Source organism: Salvelinus fontinalis, chromosome 7 (genome assembly GCF_029448725.1).
Source record: "Salvelinus fontinalis isolate EN_2023a chromosome 7, ASM2944872v1, whole genome shotgun sequence".
Taxonomy (NCBI): domain Eukaryota; kingdom Metazoa; phylum Chordata; class Actinopteri; order Salmoniformes; family Salmonidae; genus Salvelinus; species Salvelinus fontinalis.
In genome coordinates this window covers 53137856-53163174 of record NC_074671.1, presented here as the reverse complement: position 1 = coordinate 53163174, position 25319 = coordinate 53137856, and the positions used below count along the sequence as shown (strand labels likewise).

The 25319-nt window shown below is 43.2% G+C and overlaps 1 protein-coding gene across 2 annotated transcripts in view; it reads right to left on the bottom strand.

The window, feature by feature from the left end:
- The window catches only part of LOC129859673 (sodium channel protein type 2 subunit alpha-like), a 38634-nt gene extending 18517 nt beyond the window's left edge, over positions 1–20117 (bottom strand). Inside the window, exons 1-9 of one of the 2 annotated variants that reach the window (XM_055929732.1) lie at positions 19590–20117; positions 15846–16165; positions 14654–14771; positions 13510–13600; positions 12802–12930; positions 9747–9838; positions 5852–6133; positions 1295–1358; positions 169–310 (exon numbers count right to left, since the gene is read on the bottom strand). In XM_055929732.1, coding sequence (XP_055785707.1) covers positions 169–310; positions 1295–1358; positions 5852–6133; positions 9747–9838; positions 12802–12930; positions 13510–13600; positions 14654–14771; positions 15846–16112 — 1185 coding nt within the window. In that variant the 5' untranslated portion in view covers positions 16113–16165; positions 19590–20117. Of the gene's footprint in view, positions 1–168; positions 311–1294; positions 1359–5851; positions 6134–9464; positions 9557–9746; positions 9839–12801; positions 12931–13509; positions 13601–14653; positions 14772–15845; positions 16166–19589 lie in introns of both variants that reach the window. The other variant, XM_055929733.1, reaches the window with a different exon arrangement.
- Positions 20118–25319: the final 5202 nt, after the last annotated feature.

Here is a 25319-nt window from a genome sequence, read left to right as displayed (position 1 = left end):
AAGGTAGTTAGATAATTGTTTTCATTATATGCATTTTCTTTTCTTTACCAGTATTCCTGAGTTGTTTCACTGTTATTGTCAATGATAAAGCACTAAAAGGGGATCAAGTGTATCAGATCAGCAAACAGTGAGCGGCCATTTTGTTTCTAACCAATAGCTTTGGCCCACCTGTTGGTAGAGGTTTTCCCAGAAGTCCTGGGTCATGAGTCTGAACAGGGACAGGAAGGCCCAGCCAAATGAGTCGAAGCTTGTGTAGTCGTAGTCTGGGTTCCTGCCCGCCTTGATGCACGTGAATCCCTCTGGGCACAACCTGTGGTGAAGAACCACATACACAACACACAGGTCATCAACCATGTGGTGGTCACTAATCCACTGCTACAAGCCACTTGTACAGTACAGAGCGATACAGTGGATATTTACAGCGTCCACTGAGCAGCATTGGTTTTCATTAGATCGACTTAACTGTACTTACACTGAATATGATTTGATTTTCTACGATCAGCCTGACTACATTAACACTATCCACAGTAAGTGGCATCCGTTTTTATTAGACTGACTTGACTGCATCAAATTAACCAACTAAATTCTGCTGAAATAGTATTGTCCTCTCCACTCTCTTGTATTAGCGCCAAGTGCTCTATTCTAGTTAGCATTTCTTCAATGCCTAAGTGTTAAGGAAACAAGTGAGTATGCTTACATGCACACTAATAACTCGATATTAAACTGATTATGGCAGAAGGCCGAGTATGGCATTAGTCATGTAAACACCTTAATCTGATTATCTTAAATCGGCGTAAGGTCAAAGTCGATTAAAACACCTGGTTTTCTGAGCAATCGTTCTAATTATTAGGACATGTAAACAGCTTAATCGGCGTTCCAGCTGTGTATTTGATCTGTGCCAGGACTGGAAGCATTAGCCTCCCTCGTATGCGTGAGGGAAGGGAGTTCGGGGAAAACTGAAAGGATGCGTCTTTGAAATATTTTTCACAAACAAACTGAATTTGTCCAAACTCAGAATCAAATCGTCTTTGCAAAAATAACATGTTCAGTGTTGTAAAACGTTTATTTTGTCTGCTGATTTTCAGATGTGTCCATGTAAACATGATTATTAGGTAAATCGTTCTTCTTGCAAAGCATGTAAAGGTTTTAATCAAACTATTACATTCATCTGACAGTGCACAATAATCATATTTATTGTGTGCATGCAATCGTGCTCAGTAATTCCGGATGTGTGTTGAGGCTGTGTTGGTGAATGTAATTGGCTATATAAATAAAGGATGTTGTCAAGTCTCACCCGGCTCCACTGCCATTCCCACAGAGGAGGGCGTCCCTGCGGTTGGGGAGGTAATAGTAATTACCTAGAAGGAAGAACAGAGAGAGGAACAAATCAGTCAATATGTTGAGGAGCGCAGGAGGAAAGGATGGAGGCAGGCAGGGAGGAAAAAGAGGAGGGAGGTTTGAAACTGGATTAAAAGATTAGAAATTTAGCCAATAATCTTAATGGGTTTTCAAACTTGTACAAAATTCTGATTTATGAATTAAGCAAACAATATGTTGTGGCCCAGTGGTTGAGTGCTTTAAGTAAAATAAACAAAAACACTTTATTAAAATAATTGTTATTGTCATTATATCCTGTATATATATGGTATAAAGGGGAGTGCAACTCAATATTAGGAAGGTGTCCTTAATATACTGTATACTGAACCAAAATATAAACGACTGACTTGACTGCATCAAATTAACCAACTAAATTCTGCTGAAATAGTATTGTCCTCTCCACTCTCTTGTATTAGCGCCAAGTGCTCTATTCTAGTTAGCATCTCTTCATTGCCTAAGTGTTAAGGAAACAAGTGAGTATGCTTACATGCACACTAATCATTTATTTCAATTGACTGATTTCCTTATGAGAACTGTAACTCAGTAAAATCATTGAAATTGTTGCATGTTGCATTTATATTTTTGTTCAGTATATACAGTATATGAATATATATATATATATATATATATACAATTGAAGTCGGAAGTTTACATACACTTAGGTTGGAGTCATTAAAAGTCGTTTTTCAACCACTCCACACATTTCTTGTTAACAAACTATAGTTTTGGCATGTCGGTTAGGACATCTTCTTTGTGCATGACACATTTTTTTTTTACTATTGTTTACAGAATATTTCACTTATAATTCACTGTATCACAATTCCAGTGGGTCAGAAGTTTACATACACTAAGTTGACTGTGCCTTTAAACAGCTTGGAAAATTCCAGAAAATGCTGTCATGGCTTTAGAAGCTTCTGATAAACAAATTGACATAATTTGAGTCAATTGGAGGTGTACCCGTGGATGTTTTTCAAGGCCTACCTTCAAACTCGGTGCCTCTTTGCTTGGGCCCTTGACATCATGGGAAAATCAAACGAAATCAGCCAAGACCTTAGAAAAAAGACCTCCACAAGTCTGGTTCATCCTTGGGAGCAATTTCATCTGTACAAACAATTATAACCAAGTATAAACACCATGGGACCACACAGCCGGCATACTGCTCAGGAAGGAGACGCGTTTTGTCTCCTAGAGATTAATGTACTTTGGTGCGAAAAGTGCAAATCAATCCCAGAACAACAGCAAAGGACCATGTGAAGATGCTGGAGGAAACAGGTACACAAGTATCTATATCCACGTAAAACGAGTCCTATATCGACATAACCTGAAAGGCCGCCCCAAAACCGCCATAAAAAATCCAGACTATGGTTTGCAACTGCACATGGGGACAAAGATCGTACTTTTTGGAGAAATGTCCTTTGATCTGATGAAACAAAAATAGAACTGTTTGGCCATAATGACCATCGTTATGTTTGGAGGAAAAAGGGGGATACTTGCAAGCCGAAGAACACCATCCCAACTGTGAAGCACAGGGGTGGCAGCATCATGTGTGGGTGCTTTTCTGCAGCTGGGACTGGTGCTCTTCACAAAATAGATGGCATCATGAGGCAGGACAAGTATTTGGATATATTGAAGCAACATCTCAAGACATCAGTCAGGAAGTTAAAGCTTGGTCACAAATGGGTCTTCCAAATGGACAATGACCTCAAGCATACTTCCAAAGTTGTGGCAAAATGGCTTGAGGACAACAAAGTCAAGGTATTGGAGTGGCCATCACAAAGCCCTTACCTCAATCCTATAGAAAACGTGTGGGCAGAACTGAAAAGCGTGTGCGAGCAAGGAGGCCTACAAACCCGACTCAGTTACACTAGCTCTGTCAGGAGGAATGGGCCAAAATTCACCCAACTTATTGTGCAAAACTTTTGGAAGGCTACCCGAAACGTTTGACCCAAGTTAAACAATTTAAAGGCAATGCTACCAAATATTAATTGAGTGTATGTAAACTTCTGACCCACTGGGAATGTGATGAAAGAAATAACAGCTGAAATAAATCATTCTCTCTACTATAATTCTGACATTTCACATTCTTAAAATAAAGTGGTGATCCTAACTGACCTAAGACAGGGAATCTTTACTAGGATTAAATGTCAGGAATTGTGAAAAACTGAGCTTAAATGTATTTGGCTAAGGTGTATGTAAACTTCCGACTTCAACTATATATACACACACACACACACACACACACACACACACACACACACACACACACACACACACACACACACACACACACACACACACACACACACACACACACACACACACACACACACACACACACACACACACACACACACACACACACACACACACACACACACACTGACTGTACAAAGCATTAAGGAGGTCTGCTCTTTCCATGACATAGACTGACCAGGTGAATCCAGGTGAAAGCTATGATCCCTTTTTAATGTCACTTGTTAAATCCATTTCAATCAGTGTAGATGAAGGGGAGGAGACAGATTTAAGCCTAGAGACAATTGAGACATAGATTGTCTATGTGTGTCATTCAGAAGGTGAATGGGCAAGAATGGGCAAAATTGTGAATGGGCAAAACCTCCAGGCTATCAAGAAGTAGAGTGATGGAGTGCTGCATCAGATGACCTGGCCTCCATAATCCCCCAACCTCAACCAAATTGAGATGGTTCGGGATAAGTCGGACCGCAGAGTGAAGGAAAAGCAGCCAACAAGTGCTCAGCATATGTGGGAACTCCTTCAAGACAGTTGGAAAATCATTCCAGGTGAAGCTGGTTGGAGAATGCCAAGAGTGATGATGCAAGTAGCCTAGTGGTTTGAGCGTTGGGCCAGTAACCGAAAGGTTGTAAGATAGAAATCCCCGAGCTGACATGGTAAAAATCTGATGTTCTGCCCCTGAACACGGCTGTTAACCCACTGTTCCTAGGCTGTCATTGTGAATAAGAAAGTGTGCAAAGCTGTCATCAAGGCAAAGGGCTGCTATTTGAAGAATCTCAAATATAAAATATATAATTTGATATATATATAATTTGATATATGTATATGTGTGTGTATCTATATACTGTATATATGTGTGTATGTATATATATATATGTGTGTATGTATGTATATATATATATGTATATGTGTGTGTGTGTATATATATATATATATATATGTATATATATATATATATATATATAGTGCAGAGGTAATAACTCTAACAATATCTCATCATGACCATACCTGGAACACTATGGACCAAGGAGGACCACAATTAACACCATAGCCACTACTGTGGGTGAATGATAGATTGTTGTCAATAAATAAATAATTCACAAAAACAAAGGATGCAAGGAGTAAACATTACATTATACAAGGATATCAATTATTCAAACCAATGCATCCCCTGAGACTGGAGGTCAAGGAGACATATACTGTCTGTTTAACAGTGTACAACAGCTCAGGGGAAGAGGACAGAGTCGTCCAAGAGAGAGTTTGACCCCGTGACCTACTGGCCTTGAATACTAAAAGCTGGAGGCTGCAGAGAGATGGAGAGGCTTACTGGAACTCTCACCCAGCTAACTGCTACACCTCCCTCCCAGACCTCTGTGACTCACATCCTCCATTACTCTCTCCATCTTTCCATCTCTCACTCAAATGGATTTATTTGTATGATATTGGATCAGTTCCATTGTCAACACTGACTGTCATTTTCCCCTGTTTTCTCTATCTTCTCTCTCCCGCTCTCGCTCTCTTTGTAAATCCATTTCCTCTTTATCCTTAGACCATTTTCACTCTACCCTTTCTCTCTTCTTCATTTATCTCCTCCCTTTCCGCCTTGTCCCCTCTCTCCCCATGACATCAGTGTCATATGTTGCTGGTCTGGTCTGTGTGTCAGCCTGCCTGCCTGCCTGCCGCGCCCCACCAGCGGCCAGTAACCAGCCCTCTCTCTCTCTCTCTCTCTCTCTCTCTCTCTCTCTCTCTCTCTCTCTCTCTCTCTCTCTCTCTCTTCTCTCTCTCTCTCTCTCTCTCTCTCTCTCTCTCTCTCTCTCTCTCTCTCTCTCTCTCTCTCTCTCTCTCTCTCTCTCTCTCTCTCTCTCTCTCTCTCTCTCTCTCTCTCTCTCTCTCTCTCTCTCTCTCTCTCTCTATGTGCCTGTTTTCTCACACACAGACAGCGTGTAGGAGGGGATGGGGAGAAGGGGGTTGTTGAGGGCGATTATCTGCCACGTTTGCCACAATTTCCCACCAGGCACTGCTTGCACTTGCCCCGGCCTTCCGGCCAATCGCTGTCACTCTTTATCATGCTGCTTCACAGAAAGTGGGCAGGGCATGGGCTGTCTGGTTTTATTACACAGAATATGAAGTCTGTCTGAGTAGTGTGACTCAGATACTGTCTGAGGTATAAAACTTGACCCTCATTACCCCGGCGCCCCTGCAGACAAACAAGCACTTAGCTTACTCTCATTGTTGATGTACTCAGTCCAGTTCACGGAGCTAGTGATGTTGAAATCGGTTCCATTGAAATGGGTTCCATTTACGTCTGGAGTTCCCAGAGTTCTGTTCAGGCGGTCGTCGGTGGTCGTGTCATTGACGAGGTTGCGGATACACTTCTGCCTCAGGTTGCCCATGAAGAGCTGCAGGCCAATCAGGGCGAAGACGCTGAGACAGAAAACGGTGAGGATCATGACGTCGGAGAGCTTCTTGACCGACTGGATCAGAGCGCCCACGATGGTCTTTAGTCCTGTAAGGGAGGGACGACGCACAGTCCTGGTTACCAGCTCCAACTGATTAATAGAACAGATAGATAATATAGTATAGAAATATAGTATAGAAATGCTAAGGTATATAGAAATGCTTCAGCCACCAAATGATAGCTAGCAAGCAGCATAGGAGATCCATATGTCAAGTTTCTGTATGGCATTCATACAGGAGCCGGTTGAGGAAGAGACTGATAATCTTTCCTCGTGGATCTCTCCAGAGATGGTGTTGTTGGTGTTAAGATCACCCAGTTCATAACACACTTATATAAACCCCTGGCAAACTGTCTACACAGAAAGTCTAATGTTTGTTGATAATCAAATTCTCTTTTTGAATAGACTCAGATCACTACAGATATCGTATCATATTCATATCATTACTTAGCGATCTGTACAGCAATGTAATAATGGTATAATAGACAAATTGCGATCATTCAGTTTGATAGGGACCAAGTGTGTTGGGGTTTTAGTGATGTTAAGCAGATGCTAAACTACAGTTTTACTACAGACTGTTTTGCTAGCACAGACTGGAATATGTTCCAGGATTCTTCTGATGGCATTGAGGACTACACCACATCAGTCATTGGCTTCATCAATACGTGCATTGATGATGTCGTCCCCACAATGACTGTACGTACATACCCCAACCAGAAGCCATGGATTACAGGCAACATCCGCACTGAGCTAAAGGGTAGTGCTGCCGCTTTCAAGGAGCGGGACTCTACCCTGGAAGCTTATAAGAAATCCATCTATGCCCTCCGACGAACCATCAAACAGGCAAAGCATCAATATAGGACTAAGATCGAATCGTACTACACTGGCTCGGACGCACATTGGATGTGGCTGGGCTTGCAAACTATTGCAGACTACAAAGGGAAGCACAGCCGAGAGCTGCACAGTGACACAAGCCTACCAGATGAGCTAAATTACTTCTATACTCACTTGAGGCAAGTAACATTGAAACATGCATGAGAGCATCAGCTGTTCCGGATGACTGTGTGATCATGCTCTCCGCAACCGATGTGAGTAAGACCTTTAAACAGGTCAACATTCACAAGGCCGCAGGGCCAGATGGAGTACCAGGATGTGAACTCCGAGCATGCGCTGACCAACTGGCAAGTGTCTTCACTGACATTTTCAACCTCTCCCTGTCCGAGTCTCTAATACCAACATGTTTCAAGCAGACCGCCATAGTCCCTGTGCCAAAGAACACTAAGGTAACCTGCCTAAATGACTACCGACCCATAGCACTCCCGTTTGTAGCCATGAAGTGCTTTGAAAGGCTGGTTATGGCTCACATTAACGCCATTATTCCAGAAACCCTAGACCCACTCCAATTTGCATACCATCCCAACAGATCCACAGATGATGCAGTCTCTATTGAACTCCACACTGCCCTTTCCCACCTGGACAAAAGAAACACCTATGTGAGAATGCTATCCATTGACTACAGCTCAGCGTTCAACACCATAGTGCCCTCAAAGCTCATCGCTAAGCTAAGGACCCTGGGACTAAACACCTCCCTCTGCAACTAGATCCTGGACTTCCTGACAGGCTGCCCCCAGGTGGTAAGGGTAGGTAACAACACATCCGCCACACTGATCCTCAACACGGGGGTCCCTCAGGGGTGCATGCTCAGTCCCCTCCTGTACTACCTGTTCACTCATGACTGAATGGCTCGGCACGACTCCAACACCATCATTAAGTTTGCAGACGACACAACAGTGGTAGGCCTGATCACAACAATGACGAGACAGCCTATAGGGAGGAGGTCAGAGACCTGGCCGTGTGGTGCCAGGACCACAACCTCTCCCTTAACGTGATCAAAACAAAGGAGATGATTGTGGACTACAGGAAAAGGAGGACCGAGCACGTCCCCATTCTCATCGACGGGCTGTATTGGAGCAGGTTGAGAGCTTCAAGTTCCTTGGTGTCCACATCACCAACAAACTAACATGGTCCAAGCACACCAAGACAGTCGTGAATAGGACATGACAAAACCTATTCCCACTCAGGAGACTGAAAAGATTTGGCATGGGTCCTCAGATCCTCAATAGGTTCTACAGCTGCACCATTGAGAGCATCCTGATGGGTTGCATCACTGCCTGGTATGGCAACTGCTCGGCCTCCGACCGCAAGGCACTACAGAGGGTATCCAGAACCTCTATACCAGGCGATGTCAAAGGAAGGCCCCGAAAATTGTCAAAGACTCCAGCCACCCTAGTCATAGACTGTTCTCTCTGCTACCGCACGGCAAGTGGTACCAGAGCGCCAAGTCTAGGTCCAAGAGGCTTCTAAACAGCTTCTACCCCCAAGCCATAAGACTCCTGAACATCTAATCAAATGTCTACCCAGACTATTTGCATTGCCCCCCCCCACCCCCCCCCACCCCTTTACGCTGCTTCTACTCTCTGTTATTATCTATGCATTGTCACTTTAATAACTCTACCTACATGTACATATTACCTCAATTACCCTCATCTAACCACTGCCCCCACACATTGACTCTGTACTGGTACCCCCTTTGTATAGCCTTGCTATTGTTATTTTACTGCTGCTTATAATTATTTCTTACTTTTAAATCTTATTTTATTTGTATTTTTCTTTCAACTGCATTATTGGTTAAGGGCTTGTAAGTAAACATTTCACTGTAAGGTCTACTACACCTGTTGTATTCGGTGCATGTGACAAATAAACTTTGATTTGATTTGATTTGAAAGCGGGCTGATGTAGGTTGAGGTTAGAGACCCCCACTAATCATGGGGCCAATGATGTGATTGGTTCGTCCATGAAACCGAGAGATGACAACTTTGTGAGAGTGTGTGTCATGGCATTGCCTAGCATCACTCTAGTACAGCCCTATTCAACAACCACCATACACAGTGAACAAGACATACATGCAACATAGAACAAGGACAGAGGGGGAACCCTAGACACAAATGCTCACCACACAAATTGGCTTTTGCAATGTCTCATGCATAAAAAGACCAACAAATCATAAATATTCTACTTAATTTCCCCAAAGGGCAAGATAACAAAGAAAGAGATTTACAGGAAGAAAGTGAAAGTAACGTTATGTGTCTAAAAGCGTGGAATCTTCTCCATCTCGATGGAGTGGGACTGGATTCCTGCTTTTACTGGCCTGTGGAAAGGCAGCGTGACAGAGGCAACAATGCTAGGCTAAGCTAACGTGAGATGAGCAGTTACTGTATCTCAGATGGAGTGAATTAGCCATTAGCTGTTAGCTTATAGCCTTGTTGCTAGCATTTAAGCGTTTAACATTTAACCTCTGACCTCTGACCTGGGCTCTCTCACCTGGGATGACTGATATAGTTTTGAGGGCTCGAAGAACCCTGAAGGTTCTGAGGGCCGAGACATTACCCAGGTCCACAAACTCTGTCACATATCTGTAAGGGAAGGCAGCATGGGGGCGGTTTGGGGGAGGGAGGAGGGGCAAGGGAAGGAAGGGGAAAGTCACACGCACAGGACACACGCCATGACAACACAAGGGGGTTGGGGGGGGGGGGGGGGGTCGACAAATGTCACAAACAAAAGACATCTTGGCTGACGGGTGAGAGAGCAGGCATAGGTTCTTACCTGGGATTACCGAGATAGTTTTCAATGCTCGCAATACTCTGAAAGTGCGCAGAGCTGAAACATTGCCTAGGTTTACAAACTCTGTTACATACCTGCAGGATTAAATGCACAGTTAAAAATCAGCGTTGTATGCTGACATACTTATAAATGCACACGCGTACAGACGCAGGTACACACATCCGCGCATATGAATACACGTCAAGCACACACTTTCACAGTGGAATTAATTAGATGAAATGCACTACACCATAAACATAGGAGTACATTAGATATCATACATACAGTATATACGTTTTTGAGAAAGATTACTTGAATGATACAATTTTATTTAGTAAATGTAGTTAATGGTTTCTTTTCATTTTGAAGAGAGATTAAAATGGAATGAATTGATGGCTATTTGTTAATGTAAAAATAGAAATGTAATGAATGTAAGGCTGCACCATTAGATTTGGGGTGGGGTCTCGAGAACAAAATAAACGGGGTCCCCAGAAATTCTGGCAAAAAAAATGGGGTCCCCACTGAAAAAGTTTGAATACCGCTGGTCTAGAGTGTTGAGTGTAGAGCACTGCTCTGACCTCATTACTCTAACCTCTGTGTCCTGACAGACCTCTGTGGCCTGACAGACCTCTGTGGCCTGACAGACCTCTGTGGCCTGACAGACCTCTGTGTCCTGACAGACCTCTGTGTCCTGACAGACCTCTGTGGCCTGACAGACCTCTGTGGCCTGACAGACCTCTGTGGCCTGACAGACCTCTGTGTCCACACTTTTCAAACCAGTCCTTCCAGTTACATGGCAGAATCAGAATATACACAGAGTGTAGAAACATTAAGGACACCTGCTCTTTCCTTGACATAGACTGAACAGGTGAATCCAGGTCAAAGCTAGGATCCCTTATTGATGTCACTTATTAAATCCACTTCAATCAGTGTAGATGAAGGGGAGGAGACAGGTTAATGAAAGATGTTTAATCCTCGAGACAATTGAGACATGAATTGTGTATTTTTGCCATTCAGGGGGTGAATGGGCAAGACAACATATTTTGAACGGGGTGTGGTAGTAGGTGCCAGGCACACCGGTTTGTGTCAAGAACTACAATGCTGCTGGGTTTTTCACACTCGTCATGGGCCAGCATTTTGAGTGTGGGGTGAAGGTGGGGGGGAGCAACTGAAGGTGTTCGTAATGTTTGATATAGTCAGTGTATATTGATATTTGGATTAGTGACATGAGTAGCAGTTTTGTAGTGGAGTGTTATATTAATTATACTTTTTTAAAATCAAATCTATACTGGTTAGGAGGAATACATACATCAGTCCTATACTCAAACATGCTTGTTGTTGATATGGTCAGCAATGCTAGATAATATCCTATTCTATTGATCCTAGCTGGAAATATAAGTCATCCATACAGTTGAAGTCGGAAGTTTACATACACCTTAGCCAAATACATTTAAACTCAGTTGTTCACAATTCCTGACATTTAATCCTAGTAAATATTTCCAGTGTTGGGTCAGTTAGGATCACCACTTTATTTTAAGAATGTGAAATGTCGGAATAATAGTAGAGAGAATGATTTATTTCAGCTTTTATTTCTTTCATCACATTCTCAGAGGGCCAACAGTTTACATACACTCAATTAGTATTTGGTAGCATTGCCTTTAAATTGTTTAACTTGGGTCAAACGTTTCGGGTAGCCTCCCACAAGCTTCCCACAATAAGTTGGGGGAATTTTGGCCCATTCCTCCTGACAGAGCTGGTGTAACTGAGTTAGGTTTGTAGGCCTCCTTGCTTGCACACGCTTTTTCAGTTCTGCCCACACATTTTCTATAGGATTGAGGTCAGGGTTTTGTGATGGCCACTCCAATACCTTGACTTTGTTGTCCTTAAGCCATTTTGCCACAACTTTGGAAGTATGCTTGGGGTCATTGTCCATTTGGAAGACCCATTTGCGACCAAGCTTTAACTTCCTGATTGATGTCTTGAGATGTTGCTTCAATAAATCCACATAATTTTCCTGCCTCATGATGCCATCTATTTTGTGAAGCGCACCAGTCCCTCCTGCAGCAAAGCACCCGCACAACATGATGCTGCCACCCCCGTGCTTCACGGTTGGGATGGTGTTCTTCGGCTTGCAAGCCTCCCCCTTTTTCCTCCAAATATAACAATGGTCATTACGGCCAAACAGTTCTATTTTTGTTTCATCAGACTAGAGGACACTTCTCCAAAAAGTACGATCTTTGTCCCCATGTGCAGTTGCAAACTATAGTCTGGCTTTTTTATGGCGGTTTTGGAGCAGTGGCTTCTTCCTTGCTGAGCGGCCTTTCAGGTTATGTCGATATAGGACTCGTTTTACTGTGGATATTGATACTTTTGTACCTGTTTCCTCCAGCATCTTCATTATGCTGTTGTTCTGGGATTGATTTGCACTTTTCGCACCAAAGTACGTTCATCTCTAGGAGACAGAATGCGTCTCCTTCCTGAGCGGTATGATGGCTGCATGGTCCCATGGTGTTTATACTTACGTAATACTGTTTGTACAGATGAACATGGTACCTTCAGGCATTTGGAAATTGCTCCCAAGGATGAACCAGACTTGGGGTCTACAATTATGTTTCTGAGGTCTTGGCTGATTTCTCTTGATTTTCCCATGATGTCAAGCAAAGAGGCACTGAGCTGGAAGGTAGGCCTTGAAATACATCCACAGGTACACCTCCAATTGACTCAAATGATGTCAATTAGCCTATCAGAAGCTTCTAAAGCCATGACATAATTTTCTGCAATGTTCCAAGCTGTTTAAAAGCACAGTCCACTTGTGTATGTAAACTTCTGACCCACTGGAATTGTGATACAGTGAATTATAAGTGAAATAATCTGTCTTTTAAACAATTGTTGGAAAAATTACTTGTGTCGTGCACAAAGTGGACGTCCTAACCGACTTGCCAAAACTATAGTTTGTTAACAAGAAATTTGTGGAGTGGTTGAAAAACAAGTTTTAATGACTCTAACCTAAGTGTATGTAAACTTCCGACTTCAACTGTACATCTGTGGTAATACTTACGCCATGGAGATTACCATGAAGTCCAACCAGTTCCATGGATCCCTGAGGAAGGTGAACTTCCCCACACAGAACCCCCTCGCCAAGATTTTAATGAGAGACTCGAATGTGTAAATCCCTGTGAATGTGTACCTGATCAAACCAAGACAGAAAGGCATTATGGTAGTTGCTATGGAAGTCAACAACAACAGCCCTATTCAATCAAAATCTTATACCTGTTTTCCGGGGCTAGACCAAAACATTTTCTCCTGTGCCAGTGTAGGCTCTGTTACAATTTTGATAGCAAGAAAACAAGTGTAAGTCTTATGCTAGTGTGGATATCAGTGGAGGCTGCTGAGGGGAGAACGGCTCATAATAATGGCTGGAGCGGCGCGAATGGAATGGCATCAAACCTTGTGTTTGATGTATTTGATACAATTCCACATATCCCTCTCCATTCCTCCCCAATGAAGGTGCCCCCAACCTCCTGTGGTGGACACTAGAGCGTAGCCAATGTTTGAATTGTCATGCTAATTCGTTTATTTTGGTTTCTCACAGTAAAAATGTCTGAGAGATTACTTGAGGTCAAACGCAATTACGCATTCTCACACTGGAAACAGAATTGTATCTTTGTCTTACCAAGGAAGCTATAAAAACAGGTGTCAATTGAATAGTTTAACAGCCAATAATAAGTAACCTACAGGGATTAAATCTAGAATATAAGTTACTTACTCAACATTCTTGGCCCAGTCCGGGGGGTTGCTCAGAGTCATAAAAGCACAGTTGGTCAGAATGGTGAACATGATCAACATGCTGAACATCGTACAGAGACACAAGTCAAGGAAAGAAGCCAATAAGTTCAGAGACACATGTAAAGCAATGTCACATCAAGGGTAACTAATAATGAGGATTAGGCCCCGAGTGTTCCGTGACCATAGGCCATAGGCTATCTGTTTTGTCACCAAAGCCCCATATACTACCCACCACTGCGACCTGTATTTGCTAGGTAAAGCCCCGCCTTATCTCAGCTCACTGGACACCATAGCAGCACCCACCCATAGCACGCGCTCCAGCAGGTATATTTCACTGGTCACCCCCAAAGCCAATTCCTCCTCCGGCCGCCTTTCCTTCCAGTTCTCTGCTGCCAATGACTGGAACGAACTGCAAAAATCACTGAAGCTGGAGACTCATATCTCCCTCACTAGCTTTAAGCACCAGCTGTCAGAGCAGCTCACAGATCACTGCACCTGTACATAGCCCATCTGTAAATATACCATCCAAGTACCTCATCCCCATACTGTTATTTTTTTATTTTATTTAGCTCCTTTGCACCCCAGTATCTCTACTTGCACACTCATCTTCTGCACATCTATCACTCCAGTGTTTAATTGCTATATTGTAATTATTTAGCCACTATGGCCTATTTATTGCCTTACCTCCCTTATCCTACCTCATTTGCACACACTGTATATATAGACCTTTTCTATTGTATTATTGACTGTATGTTTATTATTCCATGTGTAACTCTGTGTTGTTGATTGTGTCGCACTGCTTTGCTTTATCTTGGCCAGGTCTTAGTTGTAAATGAGAACTTGTTCTCAACTAGCCTACCTGGTTAAATAAAGGTTAAATAATTTTTAAAATATAAAAATAACCCGAAAAACTCCATGCCCTATACAGCCTAGAAATATCGACCCAGAGTTTTTCTTGGTCAGGTCACATGGTCACGAACCACTCAGGGAACCCCCTACCGTAACATATTTTCAAAGTCAACATACAATTTAGTCACATTACTCTCACATATTTGCTCGATATGACACCAAACTTGGCCATAAGTATATCAAACCAAACCTTGATATAGATGTGAAAGGATATGAGTGTACTAAAACTGCAATTGCTATTCTCCGTAGAGGATTGAAGGGGCTTAGGATGTAACAGGCAGGAGTGGCGTTGAAACGGAATATTGCCTTGCCGCGATTCAATACTATAAATGTCTGAGAGAGAGAGAGAGAGAGAGAGAGAGAGAGAGAGAGAGAGAGAGAGAGAGAGAGAGAGAGAGAGAGAGAGAGAGAGAGAGAGAGAGAGAGAGAGAGAGAGAGAGAGAGAGAGAGAGAGAGAGAGAGAGAGAGAGAGAGAGGTTGAGTTGCCCAAATGACATGCAGTAATACCCATCCCAGCTGTACACACCACCACAGCACCAAGGCAAGGCCAAGACATCCTCCACTGTTGATGGTGTGCTGAGGCTGTGGTCCTGTTACTATTGGTGTTGTTCCTTCTGTCTGGCACGCTCAAACCCCAGAGGACAGGAGAGCAGCCAGGCAGTCCCTCTCTCTCTCTCTCTCAGATGGACTCATGATGTGTGTGTGTGTGTGTGTTGCCATCTATGTGGGTGTGTATGTGTGTGTCTGATCATGGCAGTGTGAAAGTGTTAGGCAGGCTCTGTAAACATAAGGGGCTTCTGCAGTACATTGTGTCTGGATGATTACATCAAAGACTCAGCTGGGGCCACAGTTTAGCTCAGTTCCTGTCACTTGTGCGTTGGCTGCTAGTTAGCCTTGGCACCATCTGAGAAAGACCCTAGAGTGTTGGCTGCTAGTTAGCCTTGGTACCATCTGAGGAGGACCCTGGAGTGTGTTAACATGAACTGAGTGCTCAGAAACAGTGTCTCAAATGTAATTTGGTCTGTTTTTGTTATTCTTTGAAGATGCATCACTGAGTGAACCAGTTAATACATAAATGACACAACATGGCACATGAAGGCAGCATGAGGACATGGCACCATGTTGCCGCTTTGGAGCACAGTATGCTAGCTTTGTTTAAAATTCAGAACATTCTGTGAACTCCTATGTGTCATTAATGGCCAGCAGGGGCTAACGTGATTGCCAATGAGTCTTGCAATGAGTCTTGCAAAGTATGAATGTATCATAATGCTTTTGGATTGAAAAATAGACCAAACCTTAACGGTTGTGGGTGGGGTTTAGCCTGAGTCCCATATGACATGAAATAGGAGTTGGCACGACAGCACAAACAGATCTGGAATTTAGGCTAGGTGTGGGTGTGTCCAGTACTTTCTGATTGGAGTAGAAGGGGTCCAGGTCCTCCAGAGGGGTGGAGACAAAGCCTTCTGGGACGTCCCCGTAGATGAAGGGGAGGGACTTCCCCGCCTCCAGGTCGCTGTTGGGCTTGGGCTCGTTGTCGTCATTGCTGTCGCTACAGCGGTCAACGCGGGGTTTCCGGGCCTCCTCCTCAGTGATGCGCCTTTCGATGGCGGCAAGCGAGTCGGGACAGAAGCGGCAGAAGCTGTCAGGTCCGGGCGGTACAAGCAGCTGTGCCATCTTGTCATGGTGCTCCTTCACAGGGAAGCTTGGGGCTCCGCCGGGGCAGGGGGCTGGGGAGAGGGAGGGAGGGAGATCAGGAAGGCCCAGCTACAACAATTAGCCTACAGCACATGTTGTGCATGACAAGTGGCCTGGGATACACCCAGTACTCTACTGTATGTTTAGACAAATACTCTCACCTCCCCCTAAGATGAACGTCAAATACGTACAACTGAAACAGCATGAATGGCAATATAATCGTAATTTCCCATGACTTCTATTGTAACTTACTGTACTGTAGCACCATGTTCAGATATACCATTACGTCATCATACACAGAGACCTGGTTTATTTCTCTCTCTGATGGACAATCAAAGAGACTTAGTGTAGCATCCTTAATCCTAGTATCTTTCCACTTGAAGACATCAACGTGGCAAGAGCATTACAGGGTAATGTGCACACAGCTCATACATGTACATGTATCTACTGTTGAGAGTGAAACCCTGGATGACTGTCAACCGCACGCACGCACGCACGCACGCACACACACACACACACACACACACACACACACACACACACACACACACACACACACACACACACACACACACACACACACACACACACACACACACACACACACACACACACACACACACAGCGAAAAGGAGGGGAGACATTAGAGAGGGTTCGCACAGTTCCTCTGCCCGGACTGAACTCTGTGTAGTCTTTCTTTCGAGATGCCCAGGGGGTCATAGGCGGGGACGAGGGCAAGGCGAGAGGGCTGAGCCTTATGACAGCCGAAGAGGGACCTGAACTGATGCAGAGGGACACAGACAGCCTTGGCCGAGGCCAACCAAACTGGACATCAGAGGCCTGTTTCAGCCAAATAAAAAATTGAAAAACCCCTTTTATTTGTATGAAACAATACACACTCTTTTTCTGCTGAGAAGGGAAGTGGTCACCAAGTTAAATGAGATGTAGGTGACAACAGAGATTTTTCAAAGCGTATTAAAGTGTAATTCTATGTAGGTGACTTTCAATATGTCCCCAGGGTTGTCTGTCAGGGTTGTGTGCGGAGAATTATCGGAGTCAAGCGCAGGACACAGGTGTTGAGCGAAACCACAGTGTTTTACTCAAAATATAGGCAAAAGTTCCACAAATGGAAATAATCATAAACACACGCGTATAAACCGCAACCACTAACGCACAAACAATCACGGACAAAACAGAAATGAAAGCCAGAGGGTTAAATAGGGAACATGATGGGGGAATTGAAACCAGGTGTGTATAATATAGACAAAACAAAACGAAACTGAAAAATGGATCGATGGTGACTAGAAAGCCGGTGACGTCGACCGCCGAACACCACCCGAACAAGGAGAAGGGCCGACTTCGGCGGAAGTCGTGACATTGTCACTGCCACTGTGGTTGATTTAAAAACAGCCAACTGCTGTGGATAGATCGCACTCATTGTGGATACATCTGTGATGGAAATAAACACTCATTTTCTCTCTCACCATGGCCTGATTCTCCATCAACATCAATCAACGCCCACACACACCTTCCTCTCCCCCCATTTATCTTTTTGTCCCCTCTCTAAAAAGGCCTACCCTGTTTCCTCCAGAGGCCCAGGGAGAAATACAAACAAGCGCTCCCCTAAAACCCAAGTGGGCCCTTAGAACAAAGCCTGTACCTTTAAGACAACACATATTCAGACGCCAGTGAGGGCAGTGGGGCCTTCCTGTCTGGGAGCAGGGGCCAAGGAATAGGACTGTGTTCCCCCCACCGGCTCCTCTCTCATCACATCTTTAGCACTGTGATCCTCGTTACAGAATGGTACTACTGACATAGCCTTTATTGTCATTCTTTACCATTGAATATTTCTGAAACAATGGAGGAGCTGCAGTTGTGTCACCTAGCAACCCTATACTGTCTGACTTATGAGACTACTACTGACACATGGCACATCCAAAACAGTGTCACACAACCCAGCATACACTTCCATGGGGCTCCTAGGCCAGCCGAGGAGGGATTTCATTTGCATTCATCATGTTAACACCATTTGCTTTCTGATTGCCGTTTGAGCAACTGACATCAAAGTAGGTGTTTTCAGAGTTGATTGGTGTTTCGACAGACTATAAATAACAATTCAATGAACTATTTACTAACCCTAACCCTTATCCTAATCCTAAACTTAACCGTTACCCTTATCCTAGCACTAACCCTTACCCTATAACCCTTATTCTAAACCAAGCCCTAAGCGTAACCTTAGCAACCTGTTGCTTATCAACAGAGAGTTTGTTGATAGTATGACCATCGTTTGAGCATCTACAGGTGGACTGTCAGGACTATCTAAATAAAGTGTGACTCGAAATCACCTTTGCTCTAATTCATGGCATGGAATAGGCGCATAAATGAGGAATTACAGTGACCTCATATATCCTATGGTTCCCTGTACTGTAGACCATATCTGTGTCACTGTGTGCTAGCTAGCTTTTCCCATGGGGAACTTCATAAACCCATCAGCTTGTGTTCTAAAGACAGCCTGGGGATCCACTGCTCTGATGTGTGAGTTAGTTGACAGCAAGTCACCTAACAGCCCTATGAAAGGTTTGCTAGACACTATGCTAGTACACACTCCCCCGACTGAACCAGTCTCTGACGGCTTGTTTTGACTGAGGTCAAACAACACCGCAGACACGGATTATTTCTATACTCTAAAGATGAATTAAATGGTGTCTCCAGTTCTAGCATGCATCGGTAGCTATACTGTCTGGTATGTTAGGGGTTTTGAATGGACATTACATTTCCGAAGACATTTCAAATCAAAAGGTAGTCCTGGGTGGATGGCATTTATTCAAAGAATGTTTAAAATGTCGACCTCCACATTTAAAAAGGTTGTTTTAATATTATGATGTCTGTCTGTGATAGGGATAAAGAAGCTTTGGGAATATCATACTCGGCCTGTGATCAATATCACAGCTAGAATGTTGTCCGATCTGTTCAAAGTTACACGAATCCCTCGAGACTTTATGTAGGCTGTTATCAACACATACGTATGTACTCAAGACATACATTAAAGCAATACATACTGTTATTATATCAATACATTAAATGTGACATATGAGTAGTAGTAACCGTTCATATTAGTACGTATTGCTGCGTAGCCTAATTTTCTCTGAACACGTCTGCTGTCCATGGTGCTGAAACGGAATCAAACCAGAAAACACAAATTTGGGGCTCATACACCAAACGGCAGACAGAAACCAAATGGTAACCTACTAACAGAGCCACAGGTATGTTGTCATCATGAAACGCATAGCCAAACACATGAAGGTGTGAAACAAGTTAGGAATCGATGGATGGCTAATAAATCCGTCTAGACAAGTGCAGTGGTTTGCTTTCAAATACGTTATGTAGCCTTACCACGAACAATGAGCACAGGCTACAGGTATAATCTGAAAGAGAAAGTGAGGCTAGTAGCCATACCTTAATTGTCGTGGATTCAAAACGAGCAGGGGAGGCGGCAGCTGTCGCCATATTGACGTATCCGTATATTTCCTCGAATTTACCGCTTCTCATTTGTAACATCTCCGCCCTGCCACCAACATCTGACACGCACACAAGTCTCCAAAAACCGAGGCACTCAGATCATAGCTGGAAAGGGCGAGGAACATTAAGTAACACGAGTGGCTATCTCTTTCAATCACCACAATCCCTGAAAACACAGCGACGTGAGTGAGTGACAAAGCTTCCCAAGCGCGCGTCAGCCACCCAACTGAATGGGTGTGAATGGACCTCTCATAGTGCCTGGGCGTGTCCTTCCTTACCGGTTGTTTATTCCTTGTAATGGATCCACTATGGATGCTGTTAGCTGGAATATGGATAAACATTTGTATTTTGCATCTATATTCTATTTTTACATTCTAAGTAGCAGTGTTTCATCTATAACCATGAGAATATCTTATGTCATCTAAGAGGCAGTGGTGCCGTCTATTTTTCCATTATCGAGACATGGCCGCAAATGACTCAAGCTACTTGAACACTATCGATTGGATTTTTTTGTTGCTCAATGCGTTCGTGTGTTTGAGTAACACACATTTCGAGACCACAAAATCCCTGCCAATTTTGATAAATGCATTGCAAGAAATGTATATGTCAATTGAAGGCAAATCTGTTAAACAATAGGGTTCTTGTCATTGATATGTACTACAACTATTTAAATGATCGAATTGCGACACCCATGTTTAAAAAAAAGTAAAGCCATAATTTGGAGATTATAAGAAAGAAGCATAGGAAGGTAGCCTAAATAATAATGTATTGTCATTAATTGTCTATGTCAGGGGTTCCCAAACATTTTCACTCGGGCCCCCGCACGCCCACTGTGCGCTCACGCCACGTCTATTTCTATGGGCACAAGCACTGTTCATCACAAATCAACATCTTGAACCCCATTGAAAATCTGTGGATGGAGTTGAAAACATTTTACACAAAGGCTCAGTGTCATTATCCTCGCAAGGAGAGGGCGCTAGAGTATTTAAAACAGGGTTGTTCCTATTTTTTGCTCATCTTTATCAAGGGTGCCAATAATTATGGATCTGGCTTATTGCCAATGATATCTCTAGATGTCTGACAGGGGGGGCTGTTTTAAAGCCACCACACAGACATTTTGGCACTCCCCTCCGTTGTAAAAAAATATTTTGAAATGCATTTATTAATGTCTACATTCGTTATTTTGGGGATTGGGGATCATATTTAAGTAGCATTTTTTCAACCTGTGTTTTATGGGATATTGTTTTGAGTTAGTGCACATAGCACCGCTGTAGTCACGGTTCGTTTATTGTTTTGTTTTGCTAAGTTTCACTTTCTAATAAATTATGTGGAACTCAACATCCGCTGCGCCTTGGTCCGATAATTATTCCAGCGAACGACAGAGATTTCCTAGATGCAGGCTAGATGCAGGGTCCACTAGCCTTCCTCTCAGCTGCTGCTCAGTCACTCCATGACTCTGCTTCCGCTTGTTCACGAGACAGTTTGAAGAAACGTGGATCTGTTGTAACAGTAGGCTATTGCAAAAATAAGCACAACACAAACGGGTTGTCTAGCAATTTCGTATGTTATTCAGGAGGGGAGTTACATGCAGATAGGCAAGTTATATGTAGCCTACACATCATATCGTACAAGTAAGTCAGACAGGCAGTCAATAGCGATTTAATGTTTAAACCATTGTTTAGCATCTTTGCAAACATTGGCTAAACTTGAGGCAGACTGCTAACTATATGGCAGCATAACTACAAATATGACATCACACAAAACGCTAATTGTTTTTGCCCCAATGCAATGGTGTAGACTATGTCTTGCTCGTGCTACGGCAATATCTGTTGCAGCAGACAGACGCTTGTATGTAGACTTCTTATACAGTGAGCTGCAAACGTATTGGGACAGTGACGCTTTTTTGTTGTTTTGTCTCTGTACTCCAGCACTTTGGATTTGAAATGATACAATGACTGTGAGGTTAAAGTGCAAACTGTCAGCTTTAATTTGAGGGTATTGTCATCCATATCAGGTGAACGTTTAGAAATTACAGCACTTTTTCTACATAGTCCCCCCATTTTAGGGGACCAAAAGTATTGGGACTAATTCACTTCTATGTGTATTCAAGTTGTCAAGTGTAGTAGTATTTGGTCCCATATTCCTATCACTCAATGATTACATCAAGCTTGTGACTCTACAAACTGGTTGGATGCATTTGCTGTTTGTCTTGGATGTGTTTCAGATTATTTTGTGCCCAACGGAAATAAATAATGTATTGTGCCATTTTGGATTCACTTTATTGTAAAGAAAAATGGAATATGTTTCTAAACACATCTACATTAATTTGAATGTTGCCATGATTGAGGATAGTCCTGAATAAATTGTGAATAATGATGAGTGAGAAAGTTACAGATGCACAAATATCATACCCCGCCCAAAAACCTTCAGTTATTGTAATAGTGAGAGGTTAGCATGTCTTCGGGGTATGATATTTGTGTGTAACTTTTTCACTCATTATTCAATGCATCCAACAAGTTTGTAGAGTCACAAGCCTGATGTAAATCATTGCGTGCTAGGAATATGGGACCAAATACTATACTTTTTGACTACTTTAATACACATAAGTGAATTTGGCCCAATACTTTTGGTCCCCTAAAATGGGGGGACTATGTAAAAGAAAAGTGCTGTAATTTCTAAACGGTACACCTGATATGGATGATAATACCCTCAAATTAAAGCTATCAGTCTGCCCTCATTGTATTGTTTACAGTTCAAAACTACAAAAAAATGTCCCAACTGTCCCAATACTTTTGAAGCTCACTGTATATTTTTGGAACGTATGCTCAGAAATATGAGGAAGTGACATAGGCTACATCATCATATCAATCTAATTGGTTGAGGCTTCAGAAGAGGATGAGTAAAGAGAGAAACATGGCTGTGTGTGAATAACACATGCACAGTATGGGATTTGGATTCTTAGATTTGAGAGAGAAGTTTCCAGAAGGGGAGGGACGGGAGCGAAAACTATTCGTAGCCTCGGCCTAAAAATAAATTCCAGCACACGGGTGATCTTGATCCTCCACAACTGCACCAATCTGAAAACACCAAATATAATGGCAGAAATCATATTAGATGATTTGTCTTCCACCTATCCAGCCGTTTCATTCAGATCAATGCAGAAGACGAAGGATAGGACACAAGGTCAGGGTGCCACTGTAGACTATTGGGACGCAGGCACTCTGTCAGATGGGCTGTAGTGTAACGTGGGTGAAAAAGGCTACTGATCTGTCTTCTTAGCACAAGCCATACTTGAGCATTCTAAAGAACTGCACTTCCAACTTAAGAGCAACATGTGTTCTCTCTGAAGTGGCACTCAGGGAGAACCGGCATGCAGTGAGTGTGTGCCTCCTGAAGGGTAGCCACCCTGCGATTCTTGCAGGTCCCTGCCCTCTGCTGGTGAAAGTGGATTTTTTACAACAAGCCAAGAAAGCAGTGTGCCACCAATCTCCTAATTATCTATCTCCATCAAATACACATCTAAACCCTCACATGTCAAAATATACCTGAATTTAACACATGACATTTTCGTTTTTTCAATGCCACACGTTTTTCAATGCCACACTCCCATGTGGAGTGTCTGACTGTTTGACATTCACCTGGCTCCTCATCAAGGGAAGTTCCTGAAGCTGCCTGTCATCATGTTACACTGTTCTCTTCTCATTACTGTCTCTGTGATGAAAGTAATATGTGTGAGTTTCTGTCACATACACGCGCACGCAGTCAGAAAAACACACAGGCACCTATACACACACATGCACACTGTGCATTCGGAAACTATTCAGACCCTTTGACTTTTTCCACATTTTATTATGTTACAGCCTTACTCTAAAATTGATTAAATAAAATGTTTACCTCATGAATCTACACACAATGTCCCATAATGATAATGTTTTTTGAAATTTTAGCAAATGTATTTAAAATAAAAAACAGAAATACCTTATTTACATAAGGGAAAGGGGGATACCTAGTCAGTTGTACAACGGAATGCATTCAACTGAAATGTGTCTTTTGCATTTAACCCAACCCCTCTGAATCAGAGAGGTGCGGAGGGCTGCCTTAATCGGCATCCAGAAGTTTGGAACCACTCTTCGCAGAGCTGGTCGCCCGGCCAAACTGAGCAATTGGGGAAGAAGGGCCTTGGTCAGGGATGTGACCATGAACCCGATGGTCACTCTGACAGAGCTCGAGAGTTCCTCTGTGGAGATGGGAGAACCTTCCAGAAGGACAACCATCTCTGCAGCACTCCACCAATCAGGCCTTTGTGGTAGAGTGGCCAGACGGAAGCCACTCCTCAGTAAAAGGCACATGACAGCCCACTTGGAGTTTGCCAAAAGGCACCTAAAAGACTCTCAGACCGTGAGAAACAAGATTCTCTGGTCTGATGAAACCAAGATTGAACTCTTTGGCCTGAATGACAAGCATCACGTCTGGAGGAAACCTGGCACCATCCCTATGGTGAAGCATGGTGGTGGCAGCATCATGCTGTGGGGATCGAGGGAAAGATGAACGGAGCAAAGTACAAAGAGATCCTTGCAGATCCTTGCTGAAAACCTGTTCCAGAGCACTCAGGACCTCAGACTGGGTCAAAGATTCACCTTCCATCAGGACAACAACCCTAAGCACACAGCCAAGTACATGCAGGAGTGGCTTCGGGACAAGTCTCTGGATGTCCTTGAGTGGCCCAGCCAGAGCCTGGACTTGAACCCGATCGAACATCTCTGGAGAGACCTGAAAATAGCTGTGCTCCCCATCCTACCTGACAGAGCTTGAGAGGATCTGCAGAGAAGAATGGGAGAAACTCCCCAAATACAGGTGTGCCAAGCTTGTAGCATCATACCCAAGAAGACTCGAGGCTGTAATTGCTGCCAAAGGTGCTTACTTATGTAAATGTGATACTTCCGTTTTTCTATGTTTAACATATTTGCAAACATTTCTAAAAACCTTCTTTTGCTTTGTCATTATGGGGTATTGTGTGTAGATTGATGAGGAAAAAAAACATTTAATCCATTTTAGAATAAGGGTGTAATGTAACAAAATGTGGGGAAAGTAAAGGGGTCTGAATACTTAGCGAATGCAATGTACACTCGCATCACGCAAACACACCCACATAATCTCCCAATCAACGTTCACTCCATCGACAGACACACCCAAGACTTCAGTTTAGCATGACTTTCCAAGAAGAACAAACTGGGGTTTCTCCCAAACACCCTCTTTATAAGCCTTAAGGCATCTAATCAAACGATTGATCAAGCGCTGATCTAAACCTCGACCTGACATTCAAAGTGACCACAGGCATATGCAAAAAAATATATTTTAAAAAATTGTCACAATGTGACATTCCAGACACATTACATTCTCCTCGAGTAGAAGGAGACAAGGTGGTCTGGGAAGGTGTCTGGGATGTCATATTGTGACAAAATCTTTAGTTGTTAATCAGGCTGGCAGAGCATGTGAGTGACCTCACTGTGCTCCTGAAACAATGTCAGCTATGTGACTGAGGTGGAGCTCATGTCTCCTGTCCCCTCTTGACATTTGGCTGTGACTCTGCTAACATTTTCATTAGAGGGCTAGTGGTGAATGTGAGTGCCTTGCAACAGCTTGACCCTTACAGCTCTGTGGTATTTA